The sequence below is a fragment of the Caretta caretta genome, chromosome 8 (assembly GCF_965140235.1).
Source record: "Caretta caretta isolate rCarCar2 chromosome 8, rCarCar1.hap1, whole genome shotgun sequence".
NCBI classification, from domain to species: Eukaryota; Metazoa; Chordata; order Testudines; family Cheloniidae; genus Caretta; species Caretta caretta.
The window spans coordinates 108,258,419-108,279,122 of record NC_134213.1 but is presented as its reverse complement, the minus strand read 5'-3'; the positions used below and the strand labels follow the sequence as shown (position 1 = coordinate 108,279,122).

The 20,704-nt window shown below is 60.1% G+C and overlaps 1 protein-coding gene across 12 annotated transcripts in view; it reads left to right on the top strand.

Moving 5' to 3' along the window:
- The window catches only part of PTPRF (protein tyrosine phosphatase receptor type F), a 605,446-nt gene extending 585,077 nt beyond the window's left edge, over window positions 1-20,369 (top strand). For all 12 annotated transcript variants that reach the window (XM_075131918.1, XM_075131917.1, XM_075131916.1 and 9 more), the window contains 10 exons: window positions 1,277-1,452; window positions 6,543-6,662; window positions 7,671-7,825; window positions 8,981-9,266; window positions 12,710-12,888; window positions 15,206-15,332; window positions 16,033-16,158; window positions 16,821-16,975; window positions 17,483-17,618; window positions 18,792-20,369. In XM_075131918.1, the coding sequence (XP_074988019.1) occupies window positions 1,277-1,452; window positions 6,543-6,662; window positions 7,671-7,825; window positions 8,981-9,266; window positions 12,710-12,888; window positions 15,206-15,332; window positions 16,033-16,158; window positions 16,821-16,975; window positions 17,483-17,618; window positions 18,792-18,860 (1,529 nt within the window). In that variant the 3' untranslated portion in view covers window positions 18,861-20,369. The remainder of the gene's footprint in view (window positions 1-1,276; window positions 1,453-6,542; window positions 6,663-7,670; window positions 7,826-8,980; window positions 9,267-12,709; window positions 12,889-15,205; window positions 15,333-16,032; window positions 16,159-16,820; window positions 16,976-17,482; window positions 17,619-18,791) is intronic.
- The last annotated feature ends 335 nt before the right edge of the window (window positions 20,370-20,704 follow it).

Genomic DNA, 20,704 nt, shown 5'->3' with positions numbered 1-20,704 from the left:
GGTCTTTCCAGGCAAGAGCTTTCCACTGGAGGGGCATGTGCGGGGGGGCATACGGTGGGTGCTGCATGGGGGGGCACTGTGCTGGGGGCAGCTGGCAGAACATAGAGGAGGGCAAGCTTGTGGGGGGTGTGCTGCATGCGGGGGCCAGCACACTGAGGCCAGAGGACGGTGAGCTTTACACATGGGGGACACCGCTTGCAGGGGGCGCTATATACTGGTGGCAGCCTACGGAGGTCAGAGGAGGGTGAGCTTTACGTGCATGGTGGGGAGGCTGCATGCGGGGGGGGGGGGGGCAGCATGTGGAGACCAGGGGAGGGTGAGCTGCAGGGGAGCGTCGTGGGGGCGCTGCATGCGGTGGGCAGCATGCAGAGGCCCAGAGGAGGGGGAGCGTCGTGGGGGCGCTGCATGCGGTGGGCAGCATGCAGAGGCCCAGAGGAGGGGGAGCGTCGTGGGGGGGCTGCATGTGGGGGGCAGCGTGCGGAGGCCAGAGGAGGGTGGGCTGCAGGGGAGCATCGTGGGGCGCTGCATGCGGTGGGCAGCATGCGGAGGCCCAGAGGAGGGGGAGCATCATGGGGGGGCTGCATGTGGGGGGCAGCGTGCGGAGGCCAGAGGAGGGTGGGCTGCAGGGGAGCGTCGTGGGGGGGCTGCATGTGGGGGACAGCATGCAGAGGCCCAGAGGAGGGGGAGCGTCCTGGGGGGCAGCGTGTGGACGTCAAAGGAGGGTGAGCTGCAGGGGAGCGTCGTGGGGGGCTGCATGCGTGGAGGCCAGAGGAGGGGGGGCTGCAGGGGAGCATCATGGGGGGCTGCATGCGTGGGGCAGCGTGCAGAGGCCAGAGGAGGGGGGTTGCAGGGGAGCGTCGTGGCGGGCTGCATGTGGGGGGCAGCGTGCGGAGGCTAGGGGACGTGAAGCTTTTCGCATGTTCTCCTTTGCAAACAGACACGAGGGAGTGTGAAACTAAACAGAGCAACAAAGCCAGTCCCGAAGTGGTGAAAGGCCTAGCGAACAGCAGGCCAATGTGAGACAATTATTTCAATCTGTTGCCTGGGGCTGTATGTGCTGCCTGTGACTTCCCTTCGCGTGTGAGGTGGCAGCTGTCTCTGCTTCCATGTTGCCTGATTGCTCCGGTAACGTGTTAGTTCGATTGTTCCAGGAACACGCTCTCCATTTGCGCGCAGCCCTCCGGGGAGGGCCTGGCTCAGCGTCTCCCAGGTTTGTCAGGAGCGTTGCAGTCGTGCTGGCCCAGCAGCAGTAACCCGGCTCCCCTTGTCTCCACAGGGGTGCCCGGCAGTGACTACATCAATGCTAATTACATCGATGGGTACCGGAAGCAGAATGCTTACATTGCTACTCAGGGGCCCCTGCCAGAGACGCTCAGCGACTTCTGGAGGATGGTGTGGGAGCAGAGGACAGCGACCATAGTCATGATGACCCGGCTGGAGGAGAAATCCAGGGTACAGGGAGCTTGGGGTGGGATGTTTCTGACCCCAGTGAAACACGGGTCACTGTTACAGGCGCAGGGTGGGAACAAGCTTCTCTCAGGGCTGGGGGTGACCTCAGGTTTTCAGTGAGAGACTGCATGGGAGGGAGCAGCAGGCCTGGATCCAAACTGCTCTGAGTAATAGCCCCCACCCCACCCCTCGCCCCCGCTGGCCTCCCCTGTCTCCCCATCCCACCCACATGCACTCACTAGCCTCCGCCCTCCCTCTCCACACTCAGGTGCCACCCACGCCTGCCAGGAGAAGAATGCGAAGCTTTGCAATAGGAGTGTTGGGGCTGGTCCCTAGGCCCCCTACCCCTGGGCGCCGTGTCCCCGCAGAAGCAGGGTGGTGAGGCTGGTAAGGAGCATTGTAAGCGTTGGGCAGACTGCTAGGGCCGCGGCATCCCCATGCTGCGGAGCTGCTGGTGGAATCTCCTTGCAATGACCAGGCTGATCGGTCCCTGGCCAATGCAAGAGAGCTGCAGGGATGGTCCCATCTCAATGGGCTCAGCTCCTGGGGCTGCAATGCAGAGCCCCCTGCGGAGCCAGGAAGGAAGGAACAGGGCCTCCTTTGGAGATGGGCGTGTGGCCGCCCTGCCCTGCGAATGGCACCTCCCTGCCCGTCTCTCTCCTGACCCCATTTTCTCCCAGCGGCGAAACCTGAGCCTTTGCGTTGCCATGCCAACCACAGGCAGCGGGCCGGTGCTCAGGCTGTGAGCTGGGGCTGCAGGAGGGGAGAGCGGGGGGGTTGGGTTCAGCTAAAAGCCAAGCTCTGCGGCGCTCTCCCCGTCCAGAGCCCCTGCGCACGGCTGGGCTGGGAGGGGCCCAGAGGCTGGCAAACAAACTGCTTTCCCCCGGGGCCCAAGCGGGCCTGGCTTCAGGCTTCCCCCAGCTGCTGAGACCAGGCCAGCTCCTCGCTGGGCAATTGCCAGTCCCTCGCTAGAGACAGACGTGCACACAGGTGCAGCTTTGTGCCCCCTGCGGGCCCTACGGCACCTGCCCCAATGCTCTGCCGGACGCTGGGCTGAGCCCCCCAGGACTGTGCACACCGAGGGAAGCAAACAGACTGGAGCCCTGGGATTTCTGCTGCAGCTCCATCCAGCAGTTGCTGTGTGGGCAGAGGCGCATCCTGAGAGGAGGAGGAGCCGCAGCTGCTAAGGGCACCTCTGAGCAGGGCCAGTGGCTAAAAACACCTGAGTGGCCCTTAAATTTTTTTTTTTAAAGGTGCATTTGAGGTGTGAGAAAAGCCCTGTTTGGTGGCTGACTAAATCGCTGTCATTTCACTTTTAGGCTGGCTGCTTATCAAAAGGCACTGCAGGGTGCATGCTTCTCTGTAACAGGTGTCTTTGGACCCTGCCAGCACCTGTCTGCCCCCTGCTACTGAGACGTGCCTTATCTCCCCCTAACACACACACTGGCCTTGCCTCCCGTCCTGGATGCAGGGCACGGGGCAGGCCCTGCGCTGGGCCTGTGCAACCTCCACCACCAGAGCCAGGACGAAATGCCATGGGGAGCCCCGGGCGCTGGCTGCCACTCTGCCAAGTCCGTGCAGCACTGCCCCTCACTCCACGAGAGAGACAGTCCTGCCAGCCAGAGCCCGCCCTTCCCATCATCCCCAGCGAGACAGAATCCGGGACAGGAAGTGGGGAAGGTATGGGGGTACACCTGAAACCGGTTACCCACAGCAGTACTGTGACTCCCTACAGCAGCCCTGTGCTGGACAGGAGGAATGGTACTTCCCTGCTGACCCGGGGGCTGAGAGAGAAGGAAACAGGGTATGCGGGAGGGAGTGGGAGGGGATGGGGAGACTGGCGGAGGGATGGGGGTCAAGGAATCGCTTTCCCATGAAGATTCTCTGGATTGGATTTCCTTTCCCAGTGTTCCCTGGTGAGAGATCTCCCAACTCCCTCGATTTGGGATTCAGTCACTCCCATTCAGCCTCTTCCCTTGTCGTCTTCTCCTTCTCGCTTTCCCCGTCCTGCCCCATTGCCTTTGGAAACAGCTTGCCTGGAGCTCTTCTTGGACTCCGCTGGGAGTCTGGACAGCCTCAGCCGGCTGGTTCCCTTTGCTAGGCACCGCTAGAAGCTGGAGGCTCAGCACAAGACCACGGCTCCAGCTGTGTAGCCTGTGGGCCAGGCTCTGGGGCTGCGGAGCCAGGCGCACGATGCGGAGCGGGCTTTGCCTGATTTCTGAGCCGAGAGCGCACATCCCACCAGTAATGCCATGTGGAGATAAGCTGACCTGAGGCCAGCCGCCGCTTCGCAGCCCTGCGGGGTGAGAGTGCTTTAAAGGGCTCATGGGCTCTGGGAAGGGGGGCATGAGCTGCAGAAAAAAATCTTTAAAGAACATCAGCTTTTATGTCAGCAATCTGAGCCGGCTTGATGGTCCAAATCATCCTCCCTTTTCATGTTCACACAAAGCAAGAGCCACATAAAGGACCGAAGCGTCTGGCTCGGGCAATTTAACTGCCTTCAAAGCTTTACAGTCAGTTTCTGAATCGTTTGGTGGTGGTGGTTCAGAAACACATGCCGTCGTTTAGCTTTCCCAGGGTGCTGAGCCCTGGCACTTCCCACCAGCTGCGGGGAGATGTTACCACTGGCTCCTGCATGCCCGTCAAATACCCTGAGAGTGCATCCCGGCGGCTGCTGTGGGGCTCCCCCTCCCACTTAGCCGACAGTAGCACCGGAGCAGGGAGGGAAGATGAAGCCTGATGCGCTCCTCACCAGCGACCCTTGCTGCGTGGGCACGGGCTCGTCACTTGCTCTGTGGGCAGACGGGGCTGGGTTGCCTTCCGTGGCTGTCGGGCTCACTGAGGCAGGAGGGCCACTCAGCAAAGCTGGCAGTAAATGTCTGTTCAGGATATTTGCATGTTCCTTGTCTCAATGAGAAGCGAGTGCTGCCAGAAGAAACCGTCTCTTATCGGCTTTAGTGCCACAGTGTATCGGCTTCTGCATAAAATTTACAGAGCTTGAAAATGGGGCATAAACATTATGGGTAAATTTGGCAGAAAATGTGACTGACTCTTATCTGGTCATGAATAAATAATTTTCAATTACCAGCCGCAGCTCCTATGAGCCCGACACAGGGTGCTTCAAAAGTTGGGTTTGTGTTTGTGCAATCCCAGCTCCGTGGTTTCCACGTGTCGGGAAGAGAAGCTGTCTCACGAGGCTTTCCAGTCTGTCGCTGTGAGAGAGACCGCTGGCTGGTGGGGAGGGCGGGCAGCAGATCTCTGGCCCTGAAGTTTACACTCTAGAGACGCTGAGAACCTGGCTCAGATTAGCCAGGGTTCACTTCCTCCTGGAGCCAAGCTGAGTGGCTCTGTGCTGGCTGCAGCTGCCACTGACCCGTGAGGATAGGATTAGTTTAGTTGTGACCTCAGCGTTCGTTCTGCAGCCAGTCACCATAAAACAATGTTCTACTCCATGCCCGGCGAGGGAGAGAGATCTGCGCGCTCAGCTGTACGCGCAGCCTGGGTCTCACCACACACTCTCCACTGGGGCATCCTGAGAGAGGCTGGAATCTCAGCACCCACCCTCTAGGCATGCAGCCCCCCTCCACATCTTCTTTTAGGGGCAGAGCAGGCTTGGAGGGAGATGGGGCAGGAACAAACCCTGCGTGCCAGGACCTCGCCAGAGACAGAAGCGGCTCAGTTGAACTGAAAGAGGCAGGATGCCAGCATCCCCAGTGCCATCCCACTGTCCTTTCGCCTGTCCCAAAGCTCACTGGGCTTACAGTGCCATTCCATTGATTCTAATACATCCTGTTCCCCTTCCCACACGGCCCTTGTAAACACACAGCTAATAATTAGGTTTGACAAGCCCCAGTGAGCTTCCATTCATTCCCCTCTCCTAGGGCAGGCACCCGGGTCCCGTGCGGCTCACAGGAGTGGGAATGAAGTTTCTGTTGTCAGCCAGGCAGCTGGGTGCTGGACTTATGTGCAGAATTAATAGGAGCCAAGGTTTAGAGACAATCAAGAACAAGAGGCAGCTTGTAAAAACCGAATAGCTGAGTAGGGGGAGTGAAGCTGGTGCCCCGGGCTGGTGAGATGAGGGAGGGGAGCAGGTGCCCGTGGCAGCCTTCCTTGCAGTGCAGAGAGTACCGGGCCTAGCACGCAGAGCAGCCAGGCGTGGAGCGGTGCGTGCTGGGACCTGTCACTCCCACAGGGCCTCGCCACCTACCAAAGGTGGGTACAGTGACGCTGGCGTGGGGGCACTTGAGGGAGCAGGCTGCAGAGCTGCTCGAGGGCTGTGCGCTCACCCCAACTCCAGCCTCAGAGCTGCAGGAGACTCCTGTTTCTTCCCTCACAGCTTGGGGGAGAAGGCCCCTGGGCTGGTTGCAGATTGCTGGGTCACTGGCTGTGTCTGTCTCTCACTCCCGCTGCCCTTCTCAAGGGCATACTCTCCCGCCTCTCTCCTTGCCTCCTGACTCTTCGCTGGTTAGCAAAGAAAATGGCTTCCAAGCCCAGATGAGTGATGCCCTGCGGGGCCCAGCTCCATGCCTGCAGCATCCCTGTGGGGCAGGGCTGGTGGCCCCCGATCATGCCATGCCACAGCGGGGTCTGGAGCAGATGATTATAGGCTCTGGGTAGGTGCCTGCAGATGAGGAGGCCGCAAGTGCGCTCCTCTGCAGACCCCAGTCTTCCCAAAGAGCAGGTAGAGAACAGGAAATTATAGGGGAGAGAAATTGCTTTTGCATCAGTGCCTCTCCTCTGCACTCATTAGCATCCTTGCTGCTGTCCCTGCATTCTGTGCACCAGGCACCTGGCCACCCTGATCATTCCTGCATCAGCGAGCTCTTCCCAAAGTAAACCCACTTTGAATGTGGGCCCAGGGGAGTGCATGCTGGCACCGTGAGGACTCAGAGCTGCAGTGGAGGGACCCAGGACAGGCGCTTTGAGTTCCCTACACCGCAAACTGCATGTTACATTCAGGGAGGCTGTTCAGCCCTGACCCAGGGCAAGGCACTAACGGGAGTCCCGCGTCCTGGAGAAGCCTCCTGCAAGAGCCTGCTCCCAGTCCTGAGCCCTGGCCAAGCCGTGACCCATCCGTTTCTGTCATGCTGCAGGTGAAGTGTGACCAGTACTGGCCAGGCCGGGGCACAGAGACCTACGGGCTGATTCAAGTGACGCTGCTGGACACAGTCGAGCTGGCTACCTACACCGTCCGGACGTTTGCACTCTACAAGGTAATGGGGGGCTGTGGCTGCTCTGCCTCTGGCCTGGACGTGGCTGTGCCCGGCATGCCTGGCCCTGGGGTTAGCCAGCCCCACAGAGGCCCATTACCAGGTCCCTGGCTGATCACACAGCTGGGCTGTTTGGGCAGAGACCGTCTCGCACCCACAGGGCTCACACCCAGCCTATGCAGGATTTTGGCCAGAAGACCTGCCCCTGGGCTGTGCCTGTTCGCTCCCTGGGGCAGGACCATGGGGTGTGCTAGCCCTGAGCTTCTCTCCACCTGGCAGAGCGTGAAGCTGGAGCTGCCCGTCCCGCCAACTGCTCCTCTCCAGCCTGCTGCATTCCTTAGCCATGCCAGTGGAAACCCCCGAAGAGGCAGGCTTTGCAGCCGGCTGAGTCTGGCTCTGCAGGGCCCTGCACCCAGCAGGTGGAGGGTCCCCATGCAGAGGCTGACAGCACTGCTACACAGGGGGCTCACTCACTCCCCCAGGCAGGAGGCTGTGGGGGGTTACTCTCCAGGAGATGGCCACCTTTGGCTGCCCAGCTGGCTCCCCAGGGAACTGCGTGTGTGCCTGGTCCATCGCAGGCCAGATTACCCCACTTGCGAGGCTCCAGCTCCCACTGTCGCCATGCTTAACCAACCACACATCAGTGGAGCGATTAGAGCAGGGAAAGTCCTGCCTTCTCATTCCTTTGTGTCTCAGTTTACCCACCTGGGGTATGGACACTGGCCCATCCTTGTGCGGTGCCGAGAGCTGTTCACCTTCTCTTCAGTCTGATCCAGATCCCTACAGCGCACACGGCCCTTTCTCCAGATCAGCTGTCTGTGCTCAGGGGCCTCCATCCCCTGGGCTCAGGGGCATGGCGGGGGTCACTGTGCTGAGGGGGCATTTGGCCCTTTGGCGTTTGTGCGGGTGTTGATCGCCTACAGTGACACTCAGCGCATTGTTCCATGGCTGAGTCCCCGCAGAGACCAGCTCGTTGCCAGCCCCGGCATGTCTCTTTGGGTTTCTTGGCAGAATGGCTCCAGCGAGAAACGAGAGTTACGCCAGTTCCAATTCATGGCGTGGCCGGATCATGGGGTGCCGGAGTACCCCACCCCCATCCTCGCCTTCCTGCGCCGTGTGAAAGCCTGTAACCCCCCTGACGCTGGGCCCATGGTTGTCCATTGCAGGTAAGAGTCATTGCGGGAGGAGCTGCTGTGTTCTAAAGGTTGCAGGGGGTGCGTGTTTTAGCTGCGAGATCCTTGAGCTGCTGTAATAAAACCGGTTTGGCTTTTTCCTGCTTAATGGTAACGTGCTTTCGCTGCAGACTGGGCTGTGGTGATGGGATGCATCCCCTGGGAACCCCAGGGCCAGTGTCTTTGCTACGGGTGGAGTTTGCATTGTGGCTCCACGGTCAAATGAATCAGCTTTGCAGTTCTGATCAGAGGTGCAGAAGCCACAATTCTCCATGAGAAACAGCAAACGCAGTTTAGAATTGCAGCATGCCCAGAGCTGCCCAGCCAGGGGGATTCCACACACCGATGCGCATGCCCCCGCACAGACCACTTATTGTAGCTCTCCACGAGGGGTGAGAAGGACTGTATTTGCTGGAACTATTAGTCCACTAAGAATCCGCATCTTATCTGGCCTGAGATTTATCTCCCCCACCAGAGTGGGGACGATCAGCGAGGGGGGGGCTGTGTTACTCCCAAACCAGTCCATCACCACTGCACTTGCAGATGCCTTGGAGACAGGATTTAAAGCTCTTCCTTCATGCCCAGTTTCAGAGTTAAAACCCATACACGCCACATAAAACCCAGTTACGGATCTGACTGGACAATAGCAAGGAAGTGCCCTGGCTCCGTATCTCTGCCTTGCGTTCCTGTGTCAGGGCCCATGACTGCTGCCTGTCAGGGTGAGCCCAGCAGAGATCACCCCTGGCTAACGCCCTCCCGCATGCGTGACATAGAGAGCGGCGAGACATAGAGATTGGTCTGGGTTTCCATTTCCCAAAGCGCCAGCCAGGTGTGTTCTGAGCCCAGGTGCAGAATATTAAATACAAAAGTGCACAACCCCCTTCTCTGCCCTGGTCGGGCTCTCATTGTGCGGAGGGAGAAGTGTAGACACAAATGAGGGAAGGGGCTTGCCCAGGGCCATGCAGTGACTTGGGGTCATGGCTGGGATTAGAATCCAGGTCTCCTGACTCCCCTGCCTGGCGTTTAAACCCTCGTGGTGTCTCTGCTGGCTGCTCCCTGGAGGGAAAGGGTGCCCAGGGAGCAGGGCTGAGGTGGGAGAGCTCTCTGGCAGGGTAGTGCTAACTCCTGCACTGTGCGGTGCTCCTGCAGCGCTGGCGTGGGCAGGACGGGCTGCTTCATTGTCATCGATGCCATGCTGGAGAGGATGAAGCATGAGAAGACGGTCGACATCTATGGCCACGTGACGTGCATGAGATCTCAGCGTAACTACATGGTGCAGACCGAGGACCAATACATCTTCATCCACGAGGCCTTGCTGGAGGCAGCCACCTGCGGCAACACCGAAGTACCCGCACGCAACCTCTTTGCTCACCTCCAGAAGCTGAGCCAGGTGCCCCTGGGCGAGAGCGTCACTGCAATGGAGCTGGAATTCAAGGTAAGCAAGCAAGCATCCATGCCCCCCCCGAAATCCCCTGGCTTGGGCCCTGTTGGTGCCAGGCTGTCCGTCTGTCCCGCACCCCCGAGAGCAGCCAGCAGCTAGCTCTGGGCATGGAGGGAGGGAATCTGATTGTGCTGGGTATAATGGTTCTTTTGTTCATTTCCAAACCAGGTAGAAGCTGTTAAAATCCATTTGAATTGTGGCGTTTGGGGCTGCCCACACTTCCTCCCTGGCTTGGCAGGGAGGATCTAGAAGGCAGATGCGAGAGTCTTAGCAGCACATTCTGCTCTTGGTTCACAGTGCGGCTGGAGCTGCATCTGAAACCAGATGGAGATTGTGTGTTCAGGATAATTGATGTGACTGTGAACAACTTGTCTGGAAACAGCTCCAGTGTAACTATCTGAGATGTTTATAGTCCCGCCTTCGTGCTGCTGAGCTCGGTTATCATTTAACCTCCAGTTAGGGCGTCAGGCCGTGGTGACAGCAGCATCCGAAAGAACACAGGAGTAGGGTTTTTAAAAACAGCCCATCTGCTGCTGAGTGTGTGTGTGTGTGTGACAGCCTAGCACAGATATTTACGACAGCCGTGGTGATGGAAACCAGCTCTGATAAGTGCCCATGTACTCCTATGATGGGCATTAGTCCAGCAGACGCATGCAGGGGAATACAGCTCATGCAGGGAAGCAGCAGACCATGCAGGCTGTGAAACGAGCTGCTGGAGTTCTGCTTCGCCCTGGGAATCTCCTCCAAATGCAGACAGGGCTGGAGAGGCCAGACATTGACTTCTGTGAACACAGGGAAAGGCAAAGCAGCTTCATCCTGCGGTCACCAAAGCAACTGACGACGCCTTGGGCATTAGCTCAGTCTCCACTGAGCCAATAAGCAGGGGTTTCTGTCCAACTAAGTCCATCCGTTCAGGGCTTAGGCATGTGGGGAGGAAGAGAGGGGGTATTTGCACATCTGCCAGGTCTCACATGTTTAGAAGGAGATTCCCTCGCTCCGGATTGTGAAGTGAGGCTCTTTAGAAAACCTCTCCCTTCTGGGAGGATTCTGTATCTGAGAGAGATTTTAACCCTCCATCCCTGTTCACGGGTGCGTCTACACTGGCACGGGGGTGACTCCCTGCCCCAGGGGATGTACTTGCACTGCTATGGAGCTAGGGCACTAAAACGACAGTGTAGCCGTGGGGGGGAGAGCTGCGGGAGGGGCTACACTGAGGACTGCCTAGGGTCTCAGGCGGGCTAGTCTGCCCGAGGCTTTGTTGGTTTCGTGCGCTGACTGATGCAGCTCTTCCAGCTGGGGGGTCACACCTCTGCTCACAGTGTAGACAACCAGTGCTGCGGCCAGATGCCCCGTATTTGTGCACAGTGAGCCCTGCCGAAGAGACCACTCAGGGACCCACACAAACTGGTTTCTGAACAGAGGAGCTCTTCTAAGAAAGGTGGCCCAAAATCGGACTCCCTTTGGAAGGAAGCCTTAGGGCAGCACCAGGAGAGAGCTGCCTGCTAAGGGTGGTCTCGTCGACACCCTTCCTGTGTCCATGTGGGTGCAAGAAAGGGTTCATCAGCATGGGTGGGGGGACTGTGTTACTCCCAGGTCCCCCTTGCTAGCCCCTGCGCCATTAGTTACTGGGGCCAGAGAGAGAGTGGTTTGTGGTCCTTGCCTGTAAACCCAGGTACCGCACTGACCACAGCCACTGCTGGGTGTGAAGGCAGCCCCAAGACGTGACCTGAAAATGTCACCGATTTTACATTCCATCGTCATGCTCCCAGGGTGTGAACGTGAGAACAGGGAGGGGGTGAGTGGGTGGAGGACAGGCAAGGCCATTAACCACCAAGGAAGATCCCTCCTCCCCCAGTGCAGGGAACAGTGCACCCACGTCAGGTATTGTGGGTGCAGAGTAACAGCTCCGCTGGGCTCTAGTCTGCAGCCGCCTTGGGCTGAGTACAAGGCAAAGCCCCGAGCTCGAGGGAAGCAGGCGCTGTGGAGGCGGGGTGCTTGGCAGTCTGCATAGAGCAGCTAGCGCGGTCCGGAGGAGCATTCTCTGCAGCCAGCGTTTCACATGGCTCAGCAATAGCCTCTGGTGCTCCAATGGGCTGGAGCTGGGCATTAGACACGGGGAATGAGTAGGGCCAGCTTAGCCCATGCTGCAGGGCAGCACTCGGTTCTTGAACGGAAACGTTCCCTGTCTCCAGGGAGGGCAGCCAGCCCCAGGGATCCCCCTCTCGGGGGACAGCATCTGAGGGCAGTACCGGCCACGGGCTGGGAATTGGGAGGGGTTGATTTTTAGAACCAATGTCCCAGTTCCTGGTGCCAGGACACAGGCAGCGAAAGCCTTTAGATGGCAGCTATGTGCCACCCCCCGGCCCAGCTGCTCTGCGTGTGTGGGACTGTGTTCAACGTTTGCATTAATGGTCTGGAGGATGGTGTGGATTGCACCCTCAGCAAGTTCGCGGATGACACTAAGCTGGGGGGAGAGGTAGATATGCTGGAGGGTAGGGATAGGATACAGAGTGACCTAGACAAATCAGAGGATTGGGCCAAAAGAAATCTGATGAGGTTGAACAAGGACAAGTGCAGGGTCCTGCACTTAGGACAGAAAAATCCCATGCACCGCTACAGGCTGGGGACCGACTGGCTAAGCAGCAGTTCTGCAGAAAAGGACCTGGGGATTACAGTGGATAAGAAGCTGGATAGGAGTCAGCAGTGTGCCCTCATTGCCAAGAAGGCCAATGGCATATTGGGCTGCATTAGCAGGAGCATTGCCAGCAGATCGAGGGAAGTGATTACTTCCCTCTATTCGGCACTGGTGAGGCCACATCTGGAGTACTTTGTCCAGTTTTGGGCCCCCCACTACAGAAGGGATGTGAACAAATTGGAAAGAGTCCAGCAGAGGGCAACGAAAATGATTAGGGGGCTGGGGCACATGACTTATGAGGAGAGGCTGAGGGAACTGGGGCTATTTAGTCCGCAGAAGAGAAGAGTGAGGGGGGATTTGATAGCAGCCTTCAACTACCTAAAGGGGGTTCCAAAGAGGATGGAGCTCGGCTGTTCTCAGTGGTAGCAGATGACAGAACGAGGAGTAATGGTCTCACGTTGCAGTGGGACAGGTTTAGGTTGGGTATTAGGAAACACTACTTCACTAGGAGGGTGGGGAAGCACTGGAATGGGTTACCTAGGGAGGTGGTGGAATCTCCTTCCTTAGAGGTTTTTAAGGCCCGGCTTGACAAAGCCCTGGCTGGGATGATTTAGTTGGGGGTTGGTCCTGCTTTGAGCAGGGGGTGGGACTAGATGACCTCCTGAGGTCCCTTCCAACCCTGATGTTCTAGGATTCTCTCCGTCCCCCACCCCCTGGCTGCTCTGCACATGGAGCTGCTCATGCAGGCGTGACTAAACCCCCAGGCTCCTGCATACTCCTGACCCTCCTCCTCTCCTTCCAGCTCTTGGCCAATTCCAAAGCACATACCTCGCGGTTCATCAGTGCCAACCTTCCATGCAACAAATTTAAGAACCGCCTGGTGAACATCATGCCGTACGAGCTGACCAGAGTCTGCCTGCAGCCCATCCGTGGGGTCGAGGGCTCCGATTACATCAACGCCAGCTTCATAGATGGCTACAGGTAAGAGTCACCAGGACGCATGGGCCCATCCCCTCCTGCCTAGGAGCAGCTGGGACTGCCCATTGTGGGCGATGGGCTCTCCCGTCTGCCAGACGTTGCCTCCTGGTGCTGGATGGGAATGGAGTGGGTTGGATTTGAGTCTGATCCTGTTTCTCTTCATTGCATCGGGATCCTGGCTGGGGTCAGGTACCGCATGACAAACAAGCGTTAGCCAGAGTGCCCCCCTTTCTAGCTCCCAACGTGTGCACTCTTTGCCCTGTGCTGACAGGCACTTCCTGGGGTAACTGTTCCCACCCTCTATAAAAGCTCAGCACGGGCCCCTCTGCTGAGAGCCCCTGCTCGGTATCTGGCCTCCCGGGAAGCCCAGTTTAAGCTCGGCAGTAGCCAGAGCAGCCTCTTCAAGAAGGGGCCGCTTGGCAGTCAGCAGCGGCCGGTCTGCCAGCGGAGCTGTGGGAGGACTCGGGCGAAAGCTCGGGACAGGCAGGGCTGGAGCCAGGCACCAGTGAGAGCCTCGCAGCAGCCAGCTCTTGGGGACGCTCTGTACATAGCATGAGCAGGCAATCGGTGTCCTGCATGACACGTTCCCGTGGTTCCATACAGCGTCTTCCCGGCTCCTGGGCACCGGTGAGGGCAAGGCAGGGCAGCGGCTGTGCCAGCTGCACCGAGCAGCAGCCTCACCCAGCCACCGGCCCAGGCACAAAACCTCCCCCAACCCTTTCCCTTGGCATTCAGCACAAACTAACGAGCCACTTACCCACCAGGAACTGGGCCAGCAGGTTCCTGCCTTGGGTCCCGGCTGCTCGACACCCGAGCCACAGACTGCAGGAGTGGGAATGAGTGAAACCCTGCCACGTAGGATGCCAGGGACCGGGGGGTCCCCCCAGCCCGGCCCAGACACTGCTCTCAGGGAATGGGCAGGTGGGGTCAGCGTGCTCCCAGCACTGCAGCCTCTTGGCTGGCTGCTGGCCCGAGAACAGCCTGGGACCAGGGCAGTGAATACAGTCAGTCCTGGAGTGCTCTGAGGGAGAGGACAGGCCACTTAGAGCTGCATGGAGCCAGGTGGCAGCGGGCAGAGCTGGCCGCCTCCCTCTCTCATGCCCTGGAACCAGTGCAAACGCCAGCTGAAAACCGGGCCGCTTGTGGGGTGGGTGCCTGGGGAGGGCTCTGCCCCGGGCTGCCTTCCAGCGCCAGGCTCGGTGTGCGGTGCCCCGCCCCCCCCCCCCGGCGAGCGAGGCTGTTTGTTGCATGGAGGTACAAGTGCCAGGACAGCAGATGGCACCGTTTCAGGGCCGACCTGTCGCCTCCCTGAAGGGCTCTGTTCTCTCCTGCCCATTCCTCGGAACGGAGCGATCATTCCGAGGTGGATCTAACAAGATCAATAGGCCCCAGCTCCTGCAGGCATCGCGAAAGCTGCGTCTTTATTAGCTCCTCTGTTTCTTCCTGCCCCCTTACTCTCCATGTTTCTGGTGTCGTATAAACCCGCCAGAAGCAGCAGCCGAACGGTCACTGGTTTGTAGCCCCAGTGGAGAGATTAAATGGTAGAGAGATTTGATGCTGGGAAGTGCCACAGGCCCCTATTCTGAGATCTCCAGTGCCCCTTAGTGGTGGAAACATGAACCGCTCCTTGTTACCGACGCCCAGGGCTCAGGAGTCTCCTCGGTCTTGCTGATTGCTGTGGATTTCCCCTGCACTCACTGAGCGCGGGGCACCGGGGTTATCCTGGCACAACAGCTCGCCCGTGTAATGCCACCAGAGAGCAGCGCCTGGGCCTGCCCCGCTGCTTCCCTTGTGGCGACGTCTGGGGTGATCAAGAGGCATCTCGGGGGCCAGTGCCCAGCTGCAGAGCTAGGAGGGCTGGATGCCAATGCTGTTGGTGGCAGAATCAGCAGCCGAGCCCAGGCGTGGCCATGCGACGCCCCGGGGATGCTGGGGTAGGGCTTTGTGCAGCTGAGGAGCAGTGTGCTAAGGGTGGTTGTCAAGGGGACAACAGGTTCTTGGTGGCTCAGGGACTCCTCTCCCTCCCCAACCCCCAGAGAGTCCAGCACACAGAGCTGCATCCAGCATGCCCCCCCTCCACCCCCGTGGGCACTGCCCACGGGGACACCCTCCCACCGGCCCTCTTGCCCCCCACACTGATCACTGATCCGGCTGCCAGTCCCTCCTCCCAGCTGCCGCAGAGCCCCGTGCCCAGCTCGGTGAATGCTCAGGGCCCAGCGCTCTGCCCCATGCGGGACGGATGCCTGAGCCCCCCGGGTGGGTGTGGGCTGCCTGGGGACCCCTTGCCGGCTGTTCTGAGGGTGGCTTGTTTGTGTTGCAGGCAGCAGAAAGCCTACATTGCTACGCAGGGGCCCCTGGCGGAGACCACGGAGGATTTCTGGCGCATGCTGTGGGAGCATAACTCCACCATCGTGGTGATGCTGACCAAGCTGCGCGAAATGGGCCGGGTACGTAAGGGCGGGGGGGTGAGGCTTGGGGGGCAGACCAGGGCTGCGGGGTGGGCCGGGGAAGGGGGGCCTGGGGAAGGCCCATGGAAGAGCCATGCTGCCAATGACCTGGGCCGTTTCCTGCCGCTGCTGGCTCTTTCCTTCCCCTGTCCCCTGAGCTGTTACTGTGGGGCCTGTGCACATATCAGCAGAGTGTCCCAGCCTGGCTGGCTCCGCGCTAGGGTCCCGGAGGGCAAGGCTAGCCTGGGCCCAGCAGCTTGGGAGCAATCCGTTGGGTCGCTGCCCGAGGGGTGGAGATACCCTATGGGGACATGGTTCTCTGTCCCCGGCTGCTGCTGCAACCCTACGTCAGCGAAGGCTCCCAGCCCTGGCTGGCCGTGGCTGCTTCAGGGCCAGGGCTGTCCCAGGTGGAGCCGGCTGGCCGAGGCTGCACGGGGGTGGCAGACAGCGGGTTAGCAATGGCATCCCGGGTACAAGCCCCACTGCACAGGGTGATGGCCCAGCCCCTAGCCAGGCCAGCTGCCCTCACTGGTCTTGGGAGCTTGGCCCAATTCCAGGCCCCCATAACGGGCGGTGACTGGGGGGGACCCTGCCCTGGAGAGCGTCTGGTGCGGGGGATGGGGAGGGGCAGGGCTGGGGCTACGCAGACCCCCTGGGCGAGGACCCGGCTTTGCTGCTCACGCGTCTCCTCTTGTTGCAGGAAAAGTGCCACCAGTACTGGCCAGCGGAGCGCTCTGCCCGCTACCAGTACTTCGTGGTGGACCCCATGGCAGAGTACAGCATGCCCCAGTACATCCTCCGCGAGTTCAAGGTCACTGATGCCAGGGTGAGCGGGGCCGGCGGTGCTCTCGCGCGTGTCCCTCCCGTGGGAGCCACTCGTCGGGGCCGGGATCCCCTCGAGGGCCCAGCAGGCTGTCACTCCTGGAGCAGTCCTCGTCTCTCAGGGCAGGAGCCGACGGCCTGGCTGCGTGTCTGTGCTGGCCTAGCCCCATCCCAGCCGTGACAGAGGCTGCCGGGCTCCTGGGCTGGGGCTGCACCTTCCTCTGAGTCAGGCATGGCCGGGCAGAGCCAGTGGAGACCTGCCGTGCCCCCTTCGCCCTGGTGTGCCCACTGGGCAGCGCTCGGTTACCTTGGGGTCAGTCAGGCGCACCCAGTGCGAGAGGAGAGTCAGGCCCAGAGCAGCAGAGGGGAACGAAACCTGCCCAGGTCGCCTCTCCAGCTCTGCAGAGCCCGGCCCCTGCAAGGCACCGTCAGAGCCCAGCCCCTGTGCGGCACAGCCAGTCCCCGGCCCAGGAGCCCACCCCTGGGGCTCTGCAGAGCCCGGCCCCTGCGAGGCACAGCCAGTCCCCGACCCAGGAGCCCACCCCTGGGGTTCTGCGGAGCCTGGCCCCTGCGAGGCACAGCCAGTCCCCGGCCCAGGAACCCACCCCTGGGGCTCTGTGGGCTGGCACGTGAGCAGGGCCTAGACAGATGCCTCCTTCCCTGCAGGATGGGCAATCACGGACCATCCGCCAGTTCCAGTTCACAGACTGGCCCGAGCAGGGAGTGCCGAAGACCGGTGAGGGCTTCATTGACTTCATAGGGCAGGTGCACAAAACCAAGGAGCAGTTTGGCCAGGACGGGCCCATCACGGTGCACTGCAGGTGAGCGCTGGCCGGGCAGGTGCCGGAGGATTCCTGGAGAGCAGAGCATTCCCCGGAGACGCTGTCCTCCACAGAGCCATGAGGGGTCCTGCTCAGCCGCGCTCCCTGGCGCCCTCCGTGGGGCAGAGCTGGGAACGGCAGGGGGAACTGCAGGCTGCCACACAGGCCACGGCGTGGAGCCTGGACCCCCAGCAGGCCCCATGGCTCTGCAGGCTCAGCACCTCCAGCAGAGCCAGTGTGCTGGGGAAGGCACACGGGGAGCTGCAGGGAGGCCGGGTGGTGCCCACAGGGCCGGGCAACAGGAAGCAGAGGCCCCCGAGAGTCTCTGCAAGCCCCTTCCCATCCAACATGTCCTGCACTGGGCAGAATGGGCCCCGGGGGCCCAGGTGGCTCAGTGACGGGGCAGGGCTGCGGGGGGGTGGGGCCCCAAAGCCGCCATCCTGGGGACCTGCGTCCCTGGGGCCGGGGATCTCTGCTGACAGTCCCTCTGCTCCTTGTGCTGCACAGTGCCGGGGTCGGGCGCACGGGAGTGTTCATCACGCTCAGCATAGTCCTGGAGCGCATGCGCTATGAAGGGGTGGTTGACATGTTCCAGACGGTGAAGACCTTGCGAACGCAGCGACCAGCCATGGTGCAGACAGAGGTAGGTGTCCGCTGACTGAGGGCAGGAGCTCCCCCAGGATGGGAGCTGACTCCCCTCCAGCCCTTGCTGGGGTGTGCCCGGAAAAGGGAGACAGCCAGGGGCCCGGCGCTGCCCTACGCCTGTTTGGAAGGGTCTCGTTTCAACAGAGCTGAATCTGGCAGCAGGTCCCAGTCTCTGGCCAGCCCTGGGCTCCAGGCTGGATCAGGAAGCCCCGTCTGCGCATAGGTCACAGCCCCGGTGGGAGGAGGGTTCTTGGGCCGGGCTGGGCTGGGGCTGGGGGTGGAAACTGGAATCCCGCTCTCTGCTCTATGCTGTGCCCCACACTCTACCCCCAACCTGCCCCCACCTGGAGCAGCCAGGCGGGTTTGCAGGCACAGGTGTGTCTGTCCAGCTCTGCAGGCCACGGCCAGGCCACTGGTTAATGTCTGGCGTCTTGCTGCTTGGGCCTGGGCAGGGAGGCAGCAGCCTCACTGGGGTTAGTTCTGAGCCACCGGCCTGTCGTGACCCTGGCTGTGCTTGGAGATCTCGCTCTGAGCTGGGAAGGGCCTGTCTGCGGCAGGAGGGCTGCCAGCTGCATGGAGAGCCCCTCTTCAGGGCCAGGCCTGGCGCTGCTCTAGGGACAACCAGAGCGGGGAACCAGCAGCAGGCCCCGACTGTGTCAAGCAGGGTGGCCAGGGCCCCGGGGGGCACCTTAACCTCTGACCCTTCAACCCACCCAGGGAGGGATGGCTCCCGGCCAGATCCCGCAGGACAGCCCAGCGCATGCCGCTCTCCCTGGGGCTTGGGTGAAGTGCAGCCTCCATGCTAACATACCAACCTGAGCTGGGCTGGGCAAAACTGCTTCGGGCAGCACCCCAGACCCCATCCAAGGGCCCCACCTGGCCCCCGCCTTGCAGGCTGTTCTTACTGCGCAGAGGGCGACGGGGCCAGAGAGACGCAGGGGCCAAGATGGCACAGGGCGTCTGGGGCAGAGCAGGTCTCCCGCGTCCCAGGGTAGTGCTCTAACCACTGGGCCGCCCTGCCTCCTAGAGCTTGCCCGTGTGCAGAGACCTGGGCTGGGGACGGCACCTTCTATTTGCTCGAGCTGTCCCGGTGGTGAGTCCCCTGTGCCGCGCAGCGCCCCGCCTTCCGCACAGGGCACCTCCCTTCACACGCTGCCCTCTCTCCTCGCAGGACCAGTACCAGCTGTGCTATCGAGCAGCGCTGGAGTATCTCGGCAGCTTTGACCACTATGCAACGTAACTAGTGCTTCCCCCGTCGCAGTGGGAATGTCTGGGAGCTGAGAGGGTCCTTCTGAGCCACAGCTGCCATTCTTCAGTCCTGTACAGATCCTGCTGCTGCCGAGGCAGCAGTCCTCTCACGACCAACCAAATCTGACCCCTGCATTCGGGAGCATCGCCCCCCGCTGAGCACGGGCGTCCGACTCCAAAAGCATTTCCAGTGTCCCGTCCAATTTCTGCTCACTCGTCTCCCTCTCACCCCCCTTGCGCGACTGCATTTCACAGCCAGGCTTTAGGTGGATGGAACGGGATCTTTTTTTATCTGTAAAATAGTTACTCGTGTTTTTATAACCCTTTCTCTTTGTTTGCTAGTCTGACCATCTGGCTGGGCAGGGCTGGGTCCGTCAGGCCTTCTGGGGGTTCCTTTCCTTTGGCTTTTCTTTCTTCCCTTCTCCCGTGTTCGGATCCGCCCCTGCCTTTGGTGCTGCCCATTTTAGTGCAGCCCCCTTGGAGACCCCCAGCAGTAACTGGCTCACAGTTCCAGACCCTCTCCATTCCCCATAGGCTGCTTTTCATCCTCTGTAGACTAGAAAACTTCACCGAACTGGAGCTAAGCTACTGAGTCTTTTTGTATCTGTTTTCCCCTTATTTCCTGTGGGGGGGAAGGGACTTTGGGTCGCGGGAGAGACGACTCCAGCACAAGCTCGAAACTGGTCAGTCCTATTAAAGTGCGCATTAACCCGTTCAGTGCCCATGTGTGTTGGCCGATCCCAACCTGACGTGACTTGTCGGCACTGCTGCGGTTGTGAGAGACCCGACATCCCGGACTCCTGGCTGGGGGGTGTCTCACTGGGGAGGGGGCGGGGCCGCAGCAGAAGCCGGCCATGCAACGCGTCTCGTGCTGCAGTTGTGCGTGTGCAGGGAACTCTCACCAATGAATGCATCGCCGCACTTCCCCAGGGAAGGAGCACAATTCTAGCCGCTCCCGCAAGGGGGCTGCATGGGCTATTTTTGGAAAATGGGGTACTTCAGGGAAGGGGCAGCGGGGGAGGGGGGACGTTTTCGGAGGTTGGGTGTATCTATAATTTCTGCTATCCTGCAAATGTTTAAAGTCACTAGAATATTGTACTTTCTGCTACTTCAGGACGTTCTAATGAACCAATGTGGCAAGTCTACTGGACTTAATTTAATGGTACTATATCTTACTACTCCTTATTCTGTCACGCTTGCACTAAAGATGGGGAGAGCCGCCCTCTCTCGAGTGCACAGAGTTCTCAATAAAGGTGGTGGAAGGGTAGCTAATTGTATTATCAAATGTATTCTGAATGCTAAGAATCTGAGCGATGGTGAAATCAGCAACCCAGGGTGGGGATCTTGGAGGACACGTTCATTTTTACCGTGTGGGTGCATAGTGCCGTAGGGGTCACTGGTGTATACAGTCTGTTTTCTATTTGTTAATAAAAAAACAAATCTACAGCATCATTGCATAATTCTTGATGTTAATAAATTTGAATAATCAGGTTTCATACAAGCTGGTCTTGCTGCCTTCTTTGTTCAGCAATAAACAGAAGCCAGGGGCCTTTCTGCAGCGGGCCCTTGTCAGCTCCCACCCTTACGGAGCAGGCAAGCTCCCCGGGCTGCAAGGGACCAGGGCTGGGGTGCTGCTTGCAGGGACGGAGCCCTCGGGGCCTCTCCCTTGCGGGATTCCCGGCAGCTGGCTGGGCCTACAGCGGAAGTCGTGGAGCCCAGCCTGGCTGAGAACAGATGAGCAGGGGAAAGGGGGCTGTGGCCTCTTCAGAATGACCCCTCCCCATCCTCTGCCATGGCCACGTGCAGCGCAGGGAGAAGGGGCACAGGCCCTGCCAG